The 19598-nt window shown below is 50.1% G+C and overlaps 1 protein-coding gene across 12 annotated transcripts in view; it reads left to right on the top strand.

Annotated features, from left to right (window-relative positions):
* Positions 1–19598, top strand: part of DTNB (dystrobrevin beta) — a 218174-nt gene that overhangs the window by 185614 nt on the left and 12962 nt on the right. For all 12 annotated transcript variants that reach the window (XM_074820417.1, XM_074820418.1, XM_074820416.1 and 9 more), the window contains one exon: positions 13486–13645. In XM_074820417.1, the coding sequence (XP_074676518.1) occupies positions 13486–13645 (160 nt within the window). The remainder of the gene's footprint in view (positions 1–13485; positions 13646–19598) is intronic.

Genomic DNA, 19598 nt, shown 5'->3' on the forward strand with positions numbered 1-19598 from the left:
TTTGTGGAGCACGAGACCCCGGTGCAAAATTTGATGTTTTCTAGGGGAGAGGGCATCTCCCATGCCTGAACAATGGCTGTACTCTCATTTCACTGCTGCCATGGCATGACCCTGAAAGTCAGAGCTACAGGTCGCCTTCGTACTTCTGGGAGCGGGGATCTGCCTTCTCAACTTGGGTGAACTTTTCTAGCTGTTTTTTTAACTGTAGGGAAATTGGACCCGAGGAACTTCTGCAGTAAATGTCTGCAGGACAGAGAAATCCCAGCCCCACCACCGCAGACAGTGGCTCTGCAGTTGGGCTGAAAGCTCCCAGAATTAAGAGATTTTGGTCTGGATGCTCCCAGAATTAAGAGATTTTGCTCCAACCATGGTCTGGTGCTGCAGGACGGGGCCTGGGGCGGCTCCTCCACCCCTCGAGACACGGTGGAAATCTTCCCAGCCACGTTCGTGATGCTGATGAATTAAAGGGATAAAAGTGCCAACTGAGAAGCCTGAAAACAAAACTCGAATAATTTTGAAAGATAACACTTGCTTTTAGCCTTTGTAATACAAGTCAGTCAGGGAACGGGATGGGAATTGAAACTGTAGGAGTCCTGGGAACCGCTGCAAGTGGGAGCGCGGGGCGGCGGGGAGGGAGGCGATGCTGGATGCTGGAGGGGAGCGATCTGGGACATATTGAGCGCAGTTACGGGATCCCCACATGAGGCCCCGCTGGAAGGGGCGGCAGCACATGCCCCATAACTGTGGAAATGGTGGATGAAAGCAAAAATGTCAGGCTTTGAAAGGAGCTAGGAAAAAGGACGCATTCTGTGTGGTAACCAAGATTTTATTGTTTCCTGATCCCTGCTCTATGTCCCACAGCTGGGGGGATAGAGAGGAATGAAAACAAACAACATTTCATGAATGGAGGAGTTCAAACAGCTATCTCGCGCCCGGCGGAGCTGGGGATGGGGCAGACCTGTTTCGGGGGGGTCTCGGAGCGACGGCTGGGCTCCCCGGCAGCCGGGCAGCACAAGGCTTCCTTTTTTTTTTCCTTTTTTTTTTTCTTTTTTCTTTTTTTTTCTTTTTCCTTTTTTCTTTTTTCCTTTTTCTTTTTTCTTTTTCTTTTTCTTTTTTTTCTTTTTTTCTTTTCTTTTTTCTTTTCTTTTTTTTCTCTTTTTCTTTCAAAAAAAGCCAGACAATACTGAAGTGTAGGGAGGACATCCGCAGGACAGTAACTGCCATGAAAAAGGCAGGAGCTGCCAATACTGATCACACCTTCTGCTTTACTGTACCGATAAAAGGATTTGGTTGCTCAGTGGTAACTGCTGGAAAACATGGATTCTTCTAAATCTGACCAATGGAAAAGTCAAGTGGCGCTTTCTGTTCTTTCTCCCCCTTTTCTCTATCATAATCCAGGGAGAATCGTCCTCGTCACTCTTCTCCTTTAGCAGAGACAGTGTTTGATTCTGCCAGGAGTGTGCGTGGCTCTGCTCCATGTGCCCTGCCTGCTGTGCAGGGAGAGGGCAGGGCTGCCTGCCCCGCCACGGAGCAGCCCCCCAGCTCCGATGGGGAAACGGTTTGAAAACGCTCCCCTCCCAAAGCAGCCACCGCGCCGTGGTGTAGAACAGCTGTCCCGAAGTCATGGGTTATCCGCGCGTTGGGATTAAAGCTGAAAAAGCAAATTGTAAAAAGAGCTGAGTCACGCGAGACGGTTGCCAGAGCGGGAGTGGAAATAACGCTGCGGCTCGGTGTCTCCCAGTTTGGCAGGAGGACGCGCCGGGTCGTGCTCGGCTGCCGCGGGATGAGCTTCGCGCCCCGCCGGAGGCTCCGCGGGTCCCTGGATGGAGGCCATTCCCACGGGATGGGCCACGGGAAGCGGCTTGAATTTAGCACTAATGATGCTGCAGCCCGGTGGGTTTGGGGGGTTCCCCAGGCCGGTGTGTGGCTCTCACCTGTGGCGAGGGCTGGAGCTGCGCTCTGGAGGGGACAGCCGCCTTCTTCCCCAGCAAACTGGCTGATAATTAACACTGTGATTTAAAAACAAAAGCTGCTCCGTGCGCAGTGTTGGCCCCCTCTCCTCCCCTCGGCATGCCCCCCCAGCACGCTCAGCCTCCCTGCCAGATTGCCTGTCTCACAGCCCACGCAGCGTTGCCGGGTGGTTTTGTGTATCTAATCTAATTATGTGATTTTTTTTTTTTTTTTGAACAATTAAATGCAAACCTTTCAGTGGGGCGGGCAATGTGCTGTCTCGTAATCCTGTTGACTCTGCCTGGCCTCTCAGATACCTCTGAGCATCACCGGGTTGGCATCGCCGAAAAACCCGCCACCGGCGGGGACCCGAAGCGCAGCAGCCGCGCGCCGGAGGTTGGGGTTTGTACGTTTGGGATGCGCTCCCCCACACATGCCCACATGAGCCCTCTCTATGTAAAAATAGATATTTATTTTACACAGATAGGGGCATACATCCATAGGGAGGTGTGGGGGTGCCAGCAGCGCACGCTGTCCGGGCAGAGCAATTTTCGGAGCAGCGGGTGCTTCTGAAAATCGGGAGCGTGCTGCGTTCAAACAGGCTGCAGCGGGGGGGGGAAATCCTTGTCCAGGCGAGCCGGCTGCTCCCCAGCTGCCACCCTGCACCGGGGAGACTGGGGAGACTGGAGGGACCGGGGCTCCGGGGGAGCGGCCATCGCGCCTCTCTCCCTCCGTTGCCGTGAAACCAGCCCTGCGTTGGGTTTTAGTCAGGGGATTTTATTAACGCTTCAGAAAGGTTATTAACCGACCCGACTAATAAGCCTTTTATGTATTCCTTGACGTGATTGTTCTTGGAGAAGGGCGGCAGGCAGCGTGAGGCCTGTTGGAGCCGATAGCCCTGGCTAATGTGCCACGGAGGACAGTAAAATTCAATTTTGCTACAAGAATAAGGTTAACAGGACCGACTGGGGGGGCTCTGATTTACTGGCCTTATTTTCTGGTTTAAATAATTTCCTCAAAGAGTATTTGCGGGGAGGGGGGGGTGAATTATTTTTAGCACACACTTCGATCGAGCTGGAATTATTCAGGCAGCAACAGCGAGAGTTTCATTTGCAGCACTGGAAGGATTTTTCTCCTCCGTTTCTGGTTAACATAAATAATTTTTAAATTACTAGTGAAAAAGGAAAACTGCAAACGGCGATACAGACTCAAGTTCTGGAGAAATAACCTTGCAGGGAAATTACAGCCCCGGTGACTGCAGTTGTGATGCTTCGATTGCTCGAGGGGTTGTGGGGCAGGAAGGGGGAGCAGGAGCGGGCAGGGCGGCTCCGGCGGTGTCCCAGGGAAGCAGGATTTGTACCCGGGAGCTGCAGCAGTGCTCGCTTGCGTGGTTGTGCTTCTAGCACCTACCTGAGCTCCCTGCAAAAGCTGTAAGGACAAGACCGAACGGTCTTAACACCAAACCGGCTTAACAGCATTCCAATTTTTATCACAGGTTAAAGCAACTCAAATAAACGTGTATTAGGAAAAAGCAGCAAACCGTGAGCATCCCCTTTGCAGTTCCTCTTTGCAGACCTGCTCTAGAGCAAACTCCTCTTTTCCTCCCGTCGAGCTGGAGCAGCGTAGGCTAGATAAGCCTCATGCAAAGCAGTTATAAATTTGGTTGGGAAAGTTTTCTCCAAGATCAGTTGTCAAGGGTTTTCTGTTAAAATAGAAAGACGTGTAAATTGAAATTCCTCTATAGTTCATTATTTCTGTCCTGAATTAATTACTATTCAGCCTTCCTGCAAGGGACTTGGATTTGCTCTTGACATCAAGCCGGAGGAGATTGCTGGAGCTTTAGAGAAGGGGATGAGAATTCAAAATTATCCTGAAAAACTGCAGGAATAATTGGAGGTGAAAAAAAAATATTGGATTTCAGTATGTATGAAGGAACATATGCAGTATGTATGGGGGAAAGTCAGCGAAGCAAATATAAAATACGGAGCAGCTGGAAGGATATCCATTCTGCAGAGAACCTGAGGCCGTGGTGGATCACAAAGCAACCAGCACGGCTGAAGGACCAGAGCGGTTTCCCTGGAGAAGGGAGGCCTGGGAGAGGTTTAGAAGGCTTCCGAGGCAGAAAAGATCGCTGCACAGAGGAGGGAAGAGCTGCTGGCCTTGCCCTGCGGGGCTGGGCCGTGCTGCAGGCTCCACTTGCTGAAAATTTTCATTTAGGAGTTTAATTTAGACTTTAGGAAAATCTGAATGAAGAGGTTTTTAAGAGCATGTCGGATAAACATCTGTCAGAAGGGAATTAGGAAGAGTGGATCCAGCTGTGGTGCGTGGGGGTGGACAAGGTGTTTTCTTACAGCTACATTTTCCTGTGATTCCGTTCATTTGTGTCAGCAAACAACGTCCTTTCCCTGCACCCCACCTTTGCAAACAGCAGCTTCCATAATTCTTGACCACAGAAAAAGTACCTGAAATTACAGTAAACGCAAGTTATTTTTGTTACTTCAGTGGCGATGGTTGCAAAGTTTTCTGTAGCTTTCCAGCACGTTGGCGCTACAATAGACTCTAACGAAGAGGTGCTCCATGTCCGTGTTGGGGATGTCCATGCACACAAAGGGATTACTCTTGCTCCAGCGGTGGGGACAGGCAGGGCATTGAAGTGTGCATGAAAACAGCAAAAAAAAGGGGGAAGTGATGCCAGCACGTGGAGAGGGTGGAGGAGGAGGTGCACAGCACGTGGCTGTGGCCGGAGAGTCGGGCAGGACTTGGGTAACGCGTTGCTCTGAAGACCAAACCCAAATCACCTCCGATGGGACGTGCCCTTTGGTGCTGTGGTTTTGGACAGTCATCTTCTGCTCAATCTGTGCAGAATGCGCTTTTCTGCTGCTGCCTACTGCTCACTTTTTCATCAGAAAGTCACACATTGCTAAATCAAATGCCTTATGAAGGATATTATTTCTCCATAATTATCCTCGTCAATAAAACTCATAATCTTCTCAAGGAAGGAAATCAAGTGTTATTTGGCAAGGCCCGTTTTCAGCAAAACCAACTTGTCCAACATCCGCTGCGTTTCTGTCATTTATTCCTCATCGTTAAAATCTTCTGGTTTTGTTGGTTTGTTTGAGTGGTCGTCAGCCGAGGTTTGCCGTCTGCCCAACCTGCCCGTGGTACTCCGTCGTATCCTGTGTCGTAACATATTTGCGCTCTTCAGGACTCATAAATTTCCCTGATATTTCAAGGCGTTTCTAAACAAAATTAACCTCAGTGCAAGGAGTGTCTTGACTCGTTGTTTTCAGGCTCCTCGATGCTATTTATTGAGTTGGCTCAGCCCCAAAATGAGCAGAGGAATGCAAGGGCACTGCGGCTTTTCGCTTGCATATATGCAGGAAATTTTAAACACAGATGATGTAGGCTAGAGGGATGACCTATACATCCATGGGAAGAAAAACTTGATTTCCTACTTGACAGTTTTTGGGTGAAATATGCAGAAAGCGTGTTTTTTCTTCCCTGTGACATATTATTTTGTGTTCACAGTGCATGCGATAACGTCAGTGAGGTTGCTCTGCCCGTTCGAGCAGGGTGGTGTCAATGTTATCTGAAAGCGTGGGGATATAGAGGGCCTGAGGGGCTGAAGAAGAGCCGCCGAGAAAGCCATGGGCAGCGTCTGCTCCAGGAGGCTCAGTTGAATGTGCCCCCCCCCCAGCCCTTGGCATGGGGAGAACACCTGGGCGAGAAGAGAGGGGCTTTTGTTTCCAAGAAAGCCCCTGCAGCATGGAGAAGAGCTCCAATTACTTACAGTGAATATTATAAAAGCTCTTCAGCTTGAGCCCCATGATACTTGACGTGAGGAAGCCGGGCTCAAGAGCCATCTCATGATTCTTAAGTAAAGACAAAGGGAAGCATGATAAATGTGAATTAGATATTGAATGTGCATGATATGCAGATGAAAATCCCAGTGCCATTTCACTTTCTAATGAAGACCCCTGCTTTTCCTTGGATGCCATTTGACATCCTCTGGCTTGCTTTACATCCTACAGCAAAGATGCAGAACGGAAAATGAGAGTTGCAGGCCATGTGTTCAGATTCTCATTTTTGTTCTGTTTCTGCCGTTAGTTATTTGGGGCGTAATGAGATGTTTACTTGTCAAAATCACTTATCTAAAAACTGTTAGCTCTTTGTTTTCATATGTATGCAAGATCCCTTTTATTTTAATCTATTCATAGGAATATGCTACATAATCACATGCATTAAAATCAATGTATATTTTTTGCAAAGCAAGATTTCTTCATTTCTCAGTAAACATCTGTAGATTGTAGAAATGTAGGGCCTGCTGGGGGGCTTTAGCCCAACTTTCCACTTGAATCAGGACTGCTGCTGGCACGGGAGCAAGTCAGTTATGGCTTCGTGTAAGAAGCTTTGAAAACCTCTAAGGCTGGAGGTCCCTCACCTCTCTGGTGACCTCCCCATGAAGAAGTTTTTCCTAATGTCCATGTTCTACAAAACCCTTTGGTCAAGGTGATATATGAGCTGGTTGTGTTTGGCCTGGAGAAAAGGAGCAAAAGGGAAACCCAACTGTAATCTTCCATCTCCAAAGGGGTGACCGAGGCGAATGCAGAGCCAGAGCCTTCCCAGAGGCGAGTGGAGGAAGGAAGAGGCGATGGTCACACACTGACTGGGGGGTTCTGGCTGGGGGTGGGAAGGAAATTCCCAAGAGAGTGGTTCAACTCTGGCTGCGCAGAGGAGTGGTGGGATCTCCTTTTTGGGGGATTCTCAAAGCTCAGCTGAAGAAGACCCTGAGCATCTCTTTGAAGTTGACCTTGCTCAGTAGAGGAGGTTGGACTGGACTCCCTCTGAGGCTCCTTCTGACCTGAATTTTTCAATGCTTCTTTCATCCCATCCTCCTTTAAAACTCTCCTCTGTCATGGTGATTGCAGAAAATTTGACAGCAGGTCACCAGAGAGGTGGGGGACCTCCAGTTAAACTGCTGGGACGAGGGAGGTGGTGGGGCAACAGCATTTCATATAGCTGCTACCAGCTGTTAAGTTCACTGCCTCCTGCACCTCTGCTGAACTGGGTTTGACGCACAGGTCAGAGCTCTACCTCTTTTTCTTCAGGAAATATTAAGGGGTTTTTAGGTTAAACCTCAGAACTCTTGTATACAAGACTTGATAAGCTGGGGCCAATAAATAAAAGTCAGCTCCCAAACATTTCTCGGAGCTGGGTCAGAGGTTTCCTTTGTTGTTTTTCTAAATTGAAATCCATCTTCTGTGTCCTCCCTGGTGCAGTTTCCAGGAAGACCATGCAACAAGCCAGTAATTCCCAGGATTTTCTAAGGCTGCAACACCAGCAGAGTCAGAGAGGAGTTGACAAACCTGTTCAAATCTGCCTCTGCTCTGTTTACAAAGGGCATCCTGCAGTTTCCCAGCCTGGGAGCTCTGCAGCAGTGGCCGTGGAGGAGCAGAGCCATCCATGGCTCCTCGGTAGACCCGTCTCCTTATCAAGCAAAGCTCCAAATGCACTTGCTGTGCTGGGGAACAGAGACACTGAAACAACAGCCCCAGCGCAGCTTCGAAAACCACAGGGACAGCCTCAACTCCAATATTTATTGGACCTTGCGTCACTCCTTCCAGCACTCCCTTTGCCTTCAGCCATTGGAGAAGTTGGAGAAGGAAGGTTGCAGGAGTGATTTATTGACACCCACCTCAGCGGTTGGGTCTCATCCAGCCTTGGGGCCGTCCCTGAGTGCACCCAATAACCCTTAACAGTCGCGTGCTGCCTCCGGGCTGTCCTGCTCCACTTCCCACCTCTGCAGAGCAGAGCTGCACCCGCTGTGTCCTCCCACAGCTTCCTCTGCCCCGACGCGCAGCACTGTGGGGTGCGCGGTGGCTGTCTTGGCTGGCCGGGCTCCCTGCTGCTCCCGCTGCCTCACCCCAGGTGTCTTTCTTGCTTTCTCAGTAGATAAAGTGCTTTCTAGGACTGGGCTGGTTTCGTGCTGTGCAGCGTGAGCCCAGCTGCTGGGGAAGCTCGTTGTCACCATCAGTGTCCTTGGCTTTGACTCGTTAGCCTCAAGCATCCTCCTTCGGGTCAGCCTCCGAGTTCCTGGTGGCTGCAGATGCCATGGGGGCACAAATAATGTCAATGGTTAGGAAATGCCAGCTCATGCGCCCTTATTTCTGCTTTCTGTCTGTACCTGCGTCACCGCTACAGGTCATAGAGCGTTTCTCCACATGCAGTGTTTTTCCACAGGACTCATCATTCAGTGCAGAGGGAAAACACGCAAGCATGTTAAGACTACATGCACTATATAAAGTACAAGAAGAGAGATCATATGTAAAATAGATTTATTTTATTTTATTTTATTTTATTTTATTTTATTTTATTTTATTTTATTTTATTTTATTTTATTTTATTTTATTTTATTTTATTTTATTCTATTTTATTCTATTTTATTTTATTCTGTTCTGGTTTGGTTTGGTTTATTGTATTCTATTTTATTTTATTCCATTCTATTTTATTTTATTCTATTCTATTTTGTTTTATTTTATTTTGTTTTGTTTTGTTTTGAATTAGAGAAAAGCAACTATTACCAGGTACTAGAGCACCACATGCCCCGTTCCCTCTCCTGTGGGTATTTGTGCGTGTGCTCGTGCTGGGAGTGCATCCAGCCACTGGAGACAACAATATTTTTTGCTTCAGTGTTACCTGCAGAGTGTGTTCAGAAAGTCTTGCCCAAAATATGGCAATAGTGAACACCCCCACACACACACCCCACCTGACGTCGCTGAGGTTGAACTGACATTTATTGGCTTGTAATTTGGCGAACACACCATTACAAATCTGCTTTGGGCTCGGTCTTTCTTCCTTTCCTTCTCAAAGCTTCTGTCCATCACATCCACGGTCTCTGTGCTACCTCTGTTTTCAGTTCTGCAGGGGTGGTTGCTACTTTTCTTTATGCCTTTGCTGCCTGGGAAAGCTCCATTGATGCTCAACATGTGCCACATTCAAGCCATGAGCAGAAAGGAGCCACCATCCCCACAGACACTCGGGTCCTCCTTCAGCCCGGGCAGCCCAGAGAGGCTTGTGCACATCACCAGTTCCCACCCGAGACCCGTTCAGGTGTCATCTCCTCTCATGACAAATACTGTGGCCTCAGGGAGATCTCCCAAGAAATTGTCCATAATCGATCAGATTCTTTCTTTTCAGACATGAACTCAGAGGGTTTTGTACCAGCCCCTGCAAGGCCACTCATGCAGGTGCAGCTCCAACCCCGGCACTTCCCACATGTCTCTTGGTAGACACTGCACAAGAAGGTTTGGTGTCAGTGTTGGCCACGAGTTGCTTTTCCATTCCCCTTCTCAATCAGGAGCAAGAGATGCGTCTCCTCTTGCCTAGAATGTCCACAGAATCCCAGAATCATCTGGGTTGGAAAAGCCCTTGAAGCTCCTTCAGTCCAACCATGAACCTCACCCTGACCGTTCCCAACTCCACCAGATCCCTCAGCGCTGGGTCAACCCGACTCTTCAACCCCTCCAGGGATGGGGACTCCCCCCCTGCCCTGGGCAGCCCATTCCAACGCCCAACAACCCCTTCTGCAAAGAAATCCTTCCTAAGAGCCAGTCTGACCCTGCCCTGGCGCAGCTTGAGGCCATTCCCTCTTGTCCTGGTGCTGGTTCCTTGGCTCAAGAGACTCATCCCCCCTCTCTGCACCCTCCTTTCAGGCAGTTGCAGAGGGCCATGAGGTCTCCCCTCAGCCTCCTCTTCTCCAGACTAAACCCCCCCAGTTCCCTCAGCCGCTCCCCATCAGACCTGTGCTCCAGACCCTGCACCAGCTCCGTTGCCCTTCTCTGGACACGCTCGAGTCATTCAATGGCCTTTTTGGAGTGAGGGGCCCAAAACTGAACCCACTCATCGAGGTGGGGCCTCCCCAGTGCCGAGCCCAGGGGTCAGATCCCTTCCCTGTCCCTGCTGGCCACGCTAGTGCTGATACAAGCCAGGATGCCATTGGCCTTCTTGGCCACCTGGACACACTGCTGGCTCATGTCCATTCCAGCTCAATTCATGAGTTTTTCTTTCTTTTGCTTTTCTAGTTCCCTTTTCCATCCCACTGGTTCATGAGCGGCTGGTGGGTGCTGAGTTACCAGCTGGGGCCAACCCCCCAGTGCAGCTACTGGAGCCCACGGGGTCCCAGTGCAGCTCTGGGAGCACCAGCAGCCTGGGAACGGCAGCCCTGAGCAGCAGCAGGCAGCATTTCTTGTGAAGATGATTTTTCAAATCTTCACTGAACCAAAAACTTTCAGATCCTCCTTCAGCCCCTGAGTGCTGTGGGGTGCATCGCCCGGGGCCGTGTGAGCGGGCACGAGGCCGGGGCAGCGGGGCAATGCAGCTCAGCCCTGAAACTTGCTCCCCTCCCCATCTGCGTGTGACCTCACAAGCTGGTCTCAAAATCACTACGGTTTCCAGGAACTGTGTCATCGCGGGGACCAGGGACATTCCCAGCCCCTCCGCGCCGGTGGCTGCAGTATGCAAATCCGCATGGCCCATCTGTGTGCCCAGCGGTTAAAAAAAATTTAAAAAAAAAATAAATTCAGGTGCTTGGGCGCTTACTCTAAGAACATAAATGTAGGCAGCGTGTCTCAAAGATAAATGATGGTGAGAAAAAAATTTCCCTCCCTCCAGGGCTGAAATCTCCGTGTGCATGGCGGGTGTCTGGGTGCTGCTCACCGGCTTTTCCTGCCAGCCCATTGGCGTGGGCGATCCTGGGGCTCAAGGCCTCCCCTTGGTCCCCGGAGTGACCGTATCTGCGAAAGCTGCTGTGGGCCGGAGGTGGAGACGGGTGGGATGGGTCAAGTTCACCACGCGGGGTCAAATCCATCCCCTCGCAGCTTAGGCAGATGTGTTTGGGGAGGGGAGGTCAGCGGTGAGGTCTGACTCCGTTAATTGAACTCTTGCTTTTCCAAACCACAAAATCTCTAGGTGGCTTTTCATTTGTGACCCCTCCCCTCACAGCTGCCACCCTCGATGGCCTCAGGTGGTGAGCAGGAACGCTGCTGCGGTCCCACCAGGCAAGGTGCAACCTGGGGAATGGGCTTCAAAACAGAAAATAGTCCCACACCCTCCTCTGGCTCCCTCCCGGGGAAAGGGGAGCTCCAGCTCATCGGCCTCTGCCCCCGATGCGGCTGTTGGTGGTGGGTTTCCTTCTAGTTTTTGGTCTTGATTTAGCTGGTTTTCCTCATCCGAGCAGCTGCCGGGGCCGATGCTCGGTCTGGGAGGAGCAGAGGGACCCAGAGCCGTGGGATGGGTGAACACTGCCACTTCCACTGTGCCATGTCTCACGTGCTGGACGCTGGGCAGGCCTCTTTAGCCACTAATTTATGCAAATTCAGACACTCCTGCCTGTCTCTGTGCATTTTCAGGTTATTTTTTAAGGTTTTATTTGATGTTTCGATGCAGGGAAGTTACTGGTGTGGCATGTGCATTTTCTAATGATTTTACCTCCGAAAGATGTCATTTCCCTCCGGCAGCCCTCACCCCTGCAGACACCCGTGCCTCGAGAACATTTTACTCACTTCTTTTAATCCCCCTATTATTAATAGTTTCAAAATGACAATTTTACACGTGACTAGCTTGTCACATTAGTAAGAATATCAACTTTGGGCTGGCAGGGAGACCTCCTGGTGTTGCAGCCATCCCCACGCGGTCCCAAGCAGCGTCTTGTTCTGGGATGCTCCCACGGGAAGCAGGACTTTGCCGTGGGCACGGGTAAAACCTTCCTGTGATGGTGGCCGGCTACCGGACGGGCTGTGCTGGCCGTGTCACCGCGTGGCATCACCGCTGCGCAGGCCGGGTTGCCCCGGTAACTGTTGCACGTCAAAGGGAGCAACTGATGAACAGGCTTAAAAAAAGACAAGAAGCCAAACGGCACAAACAAACCAGGTATTTGCTCAGAGGGGTTGTACGGTTTGAATGCCCTGAGCGTGTAATTATTTATGAGTCGCTTTCCTTTAATCAAGGGCAGCATAGGGACCGTGCTTAAATATAAATACAGTCACAGATCATAAACCCTCACCAGCAAAGCCAGACAAAACTGATCACTAATAACTCTGCAGTGGAGCAGGAGGGTTCGGAGGTTGTTGACAGACACGAGTGGCTGCAGAGAACAACCAGATTCTGAACAATAAAGCGGTGCTGGGCGTATTCAGAGCGCTCGTAAGGACCGGCCGTTGCTGCGGGGAAGGGCAGCGTCTCCGTGCCCCCACGGTGAGGGTGGGCGCCGGGGCCCGGCCGGGCTGCGCAGACCCTCTGCTGTCATCAGTCAAGGAGGAAGAAGGGGAACTGAGCTCCGTGAACATCCTTAAACACCCAGCGAGGTGCATCTCTTGGTGGATGCCTCCTTGTGCTCTCTCCTGCTGGCACCACGCACCGAGTGTTTAAGTGACGTTATTTTTTTGAAAACATGAAGCCAATAAGTGCATGTCAGTAGTCTCCTATATTTATCTCCTCCTCATACATCTGTCAGTCCCTCTCCTTCCCCTGCTCATCACTCCGGTGCCTAACATCGGGTTGTGCTCCCGAGGCTTTGCTGGGGCAGCATCTTCTTTGAAGCCGGTGGGAGTTTTGCCCAAATGAATGTTACAAGTTTTCCCTGAGCCTTCAAACCGCAGGGAAAAAAGGATTCTCTTATTTGTTTGTGAATTGCTGTGAAATTTGACAGACTTTGAGGACACAGGCAGTACCTCAGAGGGCCTTGGGACCATCACTCGTTGTCCCTGGATTGCTGGGGGGGGGCACCAGAAGCCTTCTGGAGGAAGGCATCGGCACCCATGGCGCGGAGCTGCGTTTGGGGCGGCACGGCAGAGACGGGGTGGGTTTGGCTGGAAGGAAATGTAAAATAAAAATGTTAAAAATCACTATTTTAGTAATGAATCAAAATAGATAAAATATGTAAAAATATATAAAATATGTAAAATATATATAAAGTATATAAAATATATACTAGATCTAAAGTATATAAAATATATTAAAATACATAAAACATAATAAAATACATAAAATGTATTAAAATGAATTTTAAGAGGGGATGGACCTTCAGCAGAGCCTCGGTGCCGCCGCGGACTCTGGGGTTTCCTCCCTGCAGCCTGCGGGAAGGGTGAGCAGATGTGAAGCAGCTGACGGGTCCTTCTGGAGCACGCAGCGGGGAAGGTCACTCGGTGCCTTCCCGGGGTTATTTTCCAAGGTGCCGTCCCAGCGGTGACCCAGTAAGCGTACAGCAGGGAGGCCGTGGGCCAGATCCTGCACCCGAGGCGGCAGAGCTGCGAGTGCCACGTGCAGCCCGACGCACGATGCGCCGCGCCCGGCGTGCCACCGCCGCAGGGTCCTCCCACATCTACTGATCACGCACGGCATTACTCAAATCGAGAGTGTTTTGGTGAAGCATCTTTCTTTATGCATTTTTTTTTTCTGAATTATTTTTAGACATTGACCCAAAAAAAAAAAAAAAAAAAGTTTAAAATTTGGAAACTGTGTCTCGTGTCTCCCGTGCAGGCGCAGGCAGCAGGCTCGGCGCAGTCCTCGCCCACCCACGGAGCCGGCCGCCCCATGCCCATGCCCGTCAGATCCACCTCCGCCGGCTCTACCCCGACCCACGGCCCGCAGGACTCGCTCGCAGGCGTCGGAGGAGATGTGCAGGAAGCTTTCACACAAGGTGAATGTCACACAGAGCAGAACCACATCTGGCGTTAATCCTGCCGTCATCGAGTCAAAGAGGGGAGATTCAGACTAGACGTGAGGGAGAAATTCTTCCCTGTGAGGGGGTGAGGCCCTGGCACAGGTTGCCCAGAGAAGCTGTGGCTGCCCCCTCCCTGGAAGGGTTCAAGGCCAGGTTGGACGGGGCTTTGGGCAACCTGGGCTAGTGGCAGGTGGCCCTGCCCGGGGCAGGGGGGTGGCACTGTGTGATTTTAACATCCCTTCCCACCCAAAACCTCCTGTGATTGGATGATTACAAGAAAAGCGTAACTCACCAATATTGAGACAATAATTCTGAACACCTTTCCTGCACTCTAGACCAAAGAGATTGGGGGCACATTTTTAATCTTTACAACTTAATGAGATTATTTCTGTGATGATGATCTTCCCTCCGGGGAGGGGATCCTGCATCCCAGAAAGTGACGCCCACAAGTAATTTAACAGTTAGACATTTAAAACTGGTTGTATTTACAAATCTGGTGGTTGAACTGTGCTATGATTTGCAAGAGGAAAAAAGCAGGCTAATGACCAGAAGCAAGAAAACAAACAACCTTCTTATGCGCAGCATTTAGCCAACAGCTACTCACCTCTCTGCTGGTTATGAGGCAGAAAGGAAGCTGAGATTTTGCAGTGCAGCTCAAGGCTGTTCCTAACAGAGCCGTTGGCTGGTGTGCACATCTGCAGAATGGCTCGCTTGCTCTGCTAGAGACGTGCAGCAGCCCCATGGGGAGAAGAAAAAAGTGCTAAACGTGAGAAAGGGAGAGGAGAGGAGAGGAGAGGAGAGGAGAGGAGAGGAGAGGAGAGGAGAGGAGAGGAGAGGAGAGGAGAGGAGAGGAGAGGAGAGGAGAGGAGAGGAGAGGAGAGGAGAGGAGAGGAGAGGAGAGGAGAGGAGAGGAGAGGAGAGGAGAGGAGAGGAGAAGAGAAGAGAAGAGAAGAGAAGAGAAGAGAAGAGAAGAGAAGAGAAGAGAAGAGAAGAGAAGAGAAGAGAAGAGAAGAGAAGAGAAGAGAAGAGAAGAGAAGAGAAGAGAAGAGAAGACCATAATGAAGAAGCAGAAGGACAAATAGGACAATGAACTTTTTCTTGCTCCAACAATCAGAGCCCCTTCTTTTGCACCATTTCTACATGTTACTCCCCTCTGCATTGGAAAAAGATATCACTTTCTGGCCTAAACTCGTTGCTGCCAACTGCTCCGTAAGTAGACGTAGCAAGTGCTGGATTATCAGGTAGTCCCAGCTGTATTCCCCTCTGTCCACCTTGTCCTCTGGTTCTTTGGTAAAATCCATGTGGTTGGATCAAATGGGTAAGCTGCCCATTTGTGAATAATACAGCTTATTGTGCTTTGTACAAAATCAGGGCAGCAGTTGACATACATATTTTTATTCCCCAACTTCTGTAGGTAGTGTGAGTTTATACTTAGCTGCTGTTGCTTTTTTTAAAAACAAAAAAGTTTTACAGTCACGCGTTTCAAAAAAGTCAAACTTTTCCATGTCAAAGCCATTGTTGGCTCAAGAAGGGCTCCAAAATTTGAAGACAACCAGATGAAATGGAAACTTGTTCAGCTCAATGCAGTCCACTGCCTCTGCCTCAAATACTGAAGATTCCAACTACCTGGCGATGCTGGAAGGCGGCAAGCAAAGACATGACTGTCAGTCTGATGTCAAGAAACTTGGCAATTTTTTTTTTTACCTTCAGGGACCATCTCACTGCAGAGGAGGGGGAAATTAGTTATTCTTCAGTCCTACCTACTTCAACTCTGCTCGTGGTGAAGGAAGCCATTCCCAGCAGGAACTGGGGCCCGTACTCTGTATTTCTCAGGAGTGGTGTCACTTGGGTTTTACATGCTCTTTTCTTCTCTTTTGCCCATATTGGTTCAGAACTCTTCATCTTTGGTACTCCAGAAGCATCCCGGGATGTAGAGCTGTGAGAAAAACCGGTCTCCTTGGGTACCTCTGACAGACACAGAGGTTGTTTCTGAACCCACGTTTCTGGAGATGGACATCCACTCATATTTTATATTCTTCTTATTGACAATAAAAGAAAGAAGGACAAAAAATCCACCTCTCTGGACTGCACTGGCAAGGACTTCACCTGTTTGTGGGCAGAGACAACCGTTGGGCAGCACCTCTTGGTACGGACCTCTCGGCGCTCCATGGGACATCCCACTGGCCATTGGCCACCTCAGAGCCCGCAGTGCCAGGTTGCCACAGCCTCTGCTGTGTATCGATCCTATGCAGTAAACAAGAGCCCTCCCCTCCTCGCAGAGGCCAGGTTGTTTATTTCTTTAAAAGATGACAAGTTGTAGCATATGGAGTCGCAGAACTGGAGGTGGTGTTTTCTCATTCCGGGTAGGGAAGATCGTGAATACCAGTGTCAAATACCTTTGTCAGATGGACGGTGTCCTTTTCAAAACAAAGAAAACATGAAAATAAACTTCCCAGAACTGATGATGTATCTCAGAACCAAACAGATTTTTAAATCACAATTTGCATTTATCAGCTGCTCATCGGATATATCCTTCTAGAACGATCTTCCTTGCCTAAGCGAGCTGCTGCCAGAAGAAGGTGAGGAAGGAGACTACGAAGTGGTAGCAGAGGAGCAGGAGGCACCAGCGAACACTTTGAACTGGCGTTTGGTGGCTGGAGCAGCACAGCAAGGACTGGGAGCCCTTAGCCCCCAGCCTGCTCAGCAGAGGGAAAGGCTGTTGCTTGTTCTCCAGAACTTCGGCCGGTGGACGGGACAGGTGATGGAGGACATCCAGCCTGCAAACCCCCAGCATCCACAACTCATCTGTGAGAAGGATATGTCTTTTTCCGATCCCATCGGTAGGAACAAGCTCCTCATCTCTCTAAACACTTCCAGAAACGACAGCAGAAGCAGGCATTTCCAGGGAGGCAGGGTGCCAAATACCAGAGGCACAACACTCCATCTGTTGCTGTGGGTGGTCCAGTCGCCTCCTCTTCATCTCTACAACAAGTTTGATGGTACAGCCGAGAGCTCTCAACTGATTTCTTTGGCAGCTGCCTCTCCTTCCCCCCTTTGCAGATTGGCTTTCTTTTTCCAGGCTGCGTAAAGTGGAACAGCAGCGCAATGAGTCCTACCAGTTACTGGGAAAATCTGCTCTATCTGCCTCATCATTTTCCCCTTTCCTTTTTTAATTAGGAAAGCACAAAGAAATGAAATGATCTCCTTTCTACTGCTAGGAGTAATGAACACATGATTATAGTAGTACATTAACTGTCCTACTCGGGTTTTTTTTCATTTTACAGTATTGCTTTGGCATCCAAATTTGCTCTCTATCCATCTGCTTTTTTCTTCGGAGATACAGGCAAAAGCCATGACAAAGCAAACTTCTCTCTGCACAGTTTACAATCACCAGAGCTGTCTTCCTCAAACTCCTGGCTCTGATAGAAGCTGATGTAATTAATCAAGGGCTCATTCATGCCTTTTACCTGAATGTTCCTAGGCGGATAGTCTTCGTCGGGACCTGTTGATATTGCCCAAAGTGAAAACTTGGTTTTTTCTAGGTATTTAACACCTGACAACGTCTCAGATGTATGTTGTGATGAACCAGGTGTTGTGTAAAACTGTTTGGGGCTGGGCTAAGGACTTGTGCAGCAGCTGCATCACGACAGCTTGGTGTCGGTGGTGGTGACAACTCCCCAGAAGCGAAGGATCTGTAGGCAACGCCTGCAGGACACTTATTTCTTTTTTTTTTTTTTTAACAAAAATATTTGAATTATTTTTGCTAACTTTTGCGTATCCACCAGATTCTTATAAAACATCACAGTGGGAGAGAGGAGGCAAAGGGAGCGAGGATCTCAGTGCTGTTCCACCTCTTGCTGCCGTGACCTCGGAGCGGGCAGGGCTGCTGACCTCCTGTCCTTCCTCCCGGGGCATAAGTCCTCTGTGAGCTGCCCCGTCAGTGCGGGAAGGTCTAGAGAAGGAAACCTGTAAAGTATTGAATCCCAGTGATCTTGATCATATCATCTTAGATTAGATAGGTTTGCTCCATAGGCGATCTCTTGATCTTCCCCTTGGCCAGAGGGAGAGCGCAGTAATGCAGTATTAGAATAAAACACCCCGATGGTATTCCAGCTGAAATGTTCAGGTGCAGAGGCCACCATCTCATTAGAAAACTAATGCTGCTGTTTATCAACTTGAAAGAGAAGAAAACAGTCCCTCAGGATCTCTCAGATGCAAATACGACCCGCCGCTGCCGACAGAAAGCTGGAAGTTCCTCTCATGATAACCACAGTGGTGGCTTTATTCAACTACTAGAAAAACCCTTAGAAGAAAAAAAATGGCCAACAGGCTCCATAATAAGTTTCCTGGAATGATCCTTCCGGAAAGACAATCTGCACAATTAGTGCTATTTCATATTAATCATGCAAAATCAGGCAAATTCAAGGCAAGTGGAGAACACAGGAAACAGGGATAAAATTTCTATGTTTTCACATAATAAAATAATTGAATGCCACCAGCCAGGAGGGCTTTGGGTGGCTTCTGCACATAGATGACCAGATGAGCTCGTTAACTTTATTCATCTGTTTCACAGGGAATTTTACAACCTTTCACTCCCAAAAGTAAGGCCAGGCGGGGCGGTGGTTGTGCTTCACTGTCACGTGCAGTGACAGGACTCGGGACATCTACAAACCCGGATGAAGTGGCCTCAGCTGTGTAAGAGATGTGGAGGAGTCTCCTAAGTCACAGGTCCCAGACTTGTTGGCCAAAATCTGCATTTTTTTTTCCCAGGAATTGCACAGTGTTTGTCCATGCACGGGAACACCCAGTGCCTTGCTGCTGCCTTGGGCATGATGCTGGTCAGTTGGCAACATAACCCAGAGGAAAAAGATGCTGATGGAAAGTACCTCAGCTTGGGAGCGTGCGCTGGCAGCACTCAAACAGCACTAAAATCCACAGGCAGAACGTAGGAGCGGGTGCTCTGACAGCACCCCCAGCCAAGGACGGGGCATTTGGGAGATTAAAGCAGCATGCCTGGAATGGAAGAGACACCCCACTTCAAACAGAAGTAAACGTGGAATGGACAGTTGTCGTTACGGCAGTTCAGCAGCTGCAAAATGTCACGTGTGACGTCTCCGGCGATTCCACACGTGTTGCCTTCGTGCCCTCACCAGAGCGGAGGGAAGGACAGGGTCCCAAACACCGAGATCTTAGAGCACCGTCAGCCACCACGGTGGTCCTGGAGGCTGCGCTGGGGCGGACATCTGGTGCCTGTGTGGGATAAGAGGCCGCCTCGAGGCATTTCTGTCAGCAGTTAAAGCACGGGGACGGCTGAGGTGGGGCCGGGGAAGCTGCAGCTCGGGGCCGTCGACTCCGCAACCTGAGAAATGGCAGCTACGCGGGAAACGTGACCCCGCGCCATCAAAGCCTCCAAATAAAACCGAAACGGTGCGGCACAAAAAGGTGCTGGAGGAAAAGGGGGCTCGGCGAGGACAGGGCTCCGCCGGCACATGGAGCCAGCCTAGATGGCGAAGAAGATCGATGTCTTCCCAGCATCAGCAAGAAGCGTCATCCCCGACGCGCGGCAGCTCCTGCTGCCCTCGCTCATCTCCTGGACGGGCAGGAGCCAGTCTGAGGGCTCCTGTGCAGAGCGTGGCCCCTCGCTGGTCCCGGCCGTTCTTGCGGAGCCGTGGCAGATGTTCACGTTGCTGATGGGGCGAGTGGGTCCCTCACGCAGAACCTCGCATGGGAGAGCGTGTGGCAGTGTCACCAGAGGTGACAGTGCGGTGCCGTGCCCCCGGCTGCGTGGCGTGGCGAGGAAGAGGGTTGCTTCCTCCCGTGATGCAAGAGGGTGAAAATTCAGTTATCTTTTATTCCCCTCAAACCTCAGCCATATCGATCGCAACAGAGAAGCCGGCAGCGATAACGACTCTGCAGGAACAAAGAGCAC

Source organism: Strix aluco, chromosome 3 (genome assembly GCF_031877795.1).
Source record: "Strix aluco isolate bStrAlu1 chromosome 3, bStrAlu1.hap1, whole genome shotgun sequence".
Classification (NCBI taxonomy): Eukaryota; Metazoa; Chordata; class Aves; order Strigiformes; family Strigidae; genus Strix; species Strix aluco.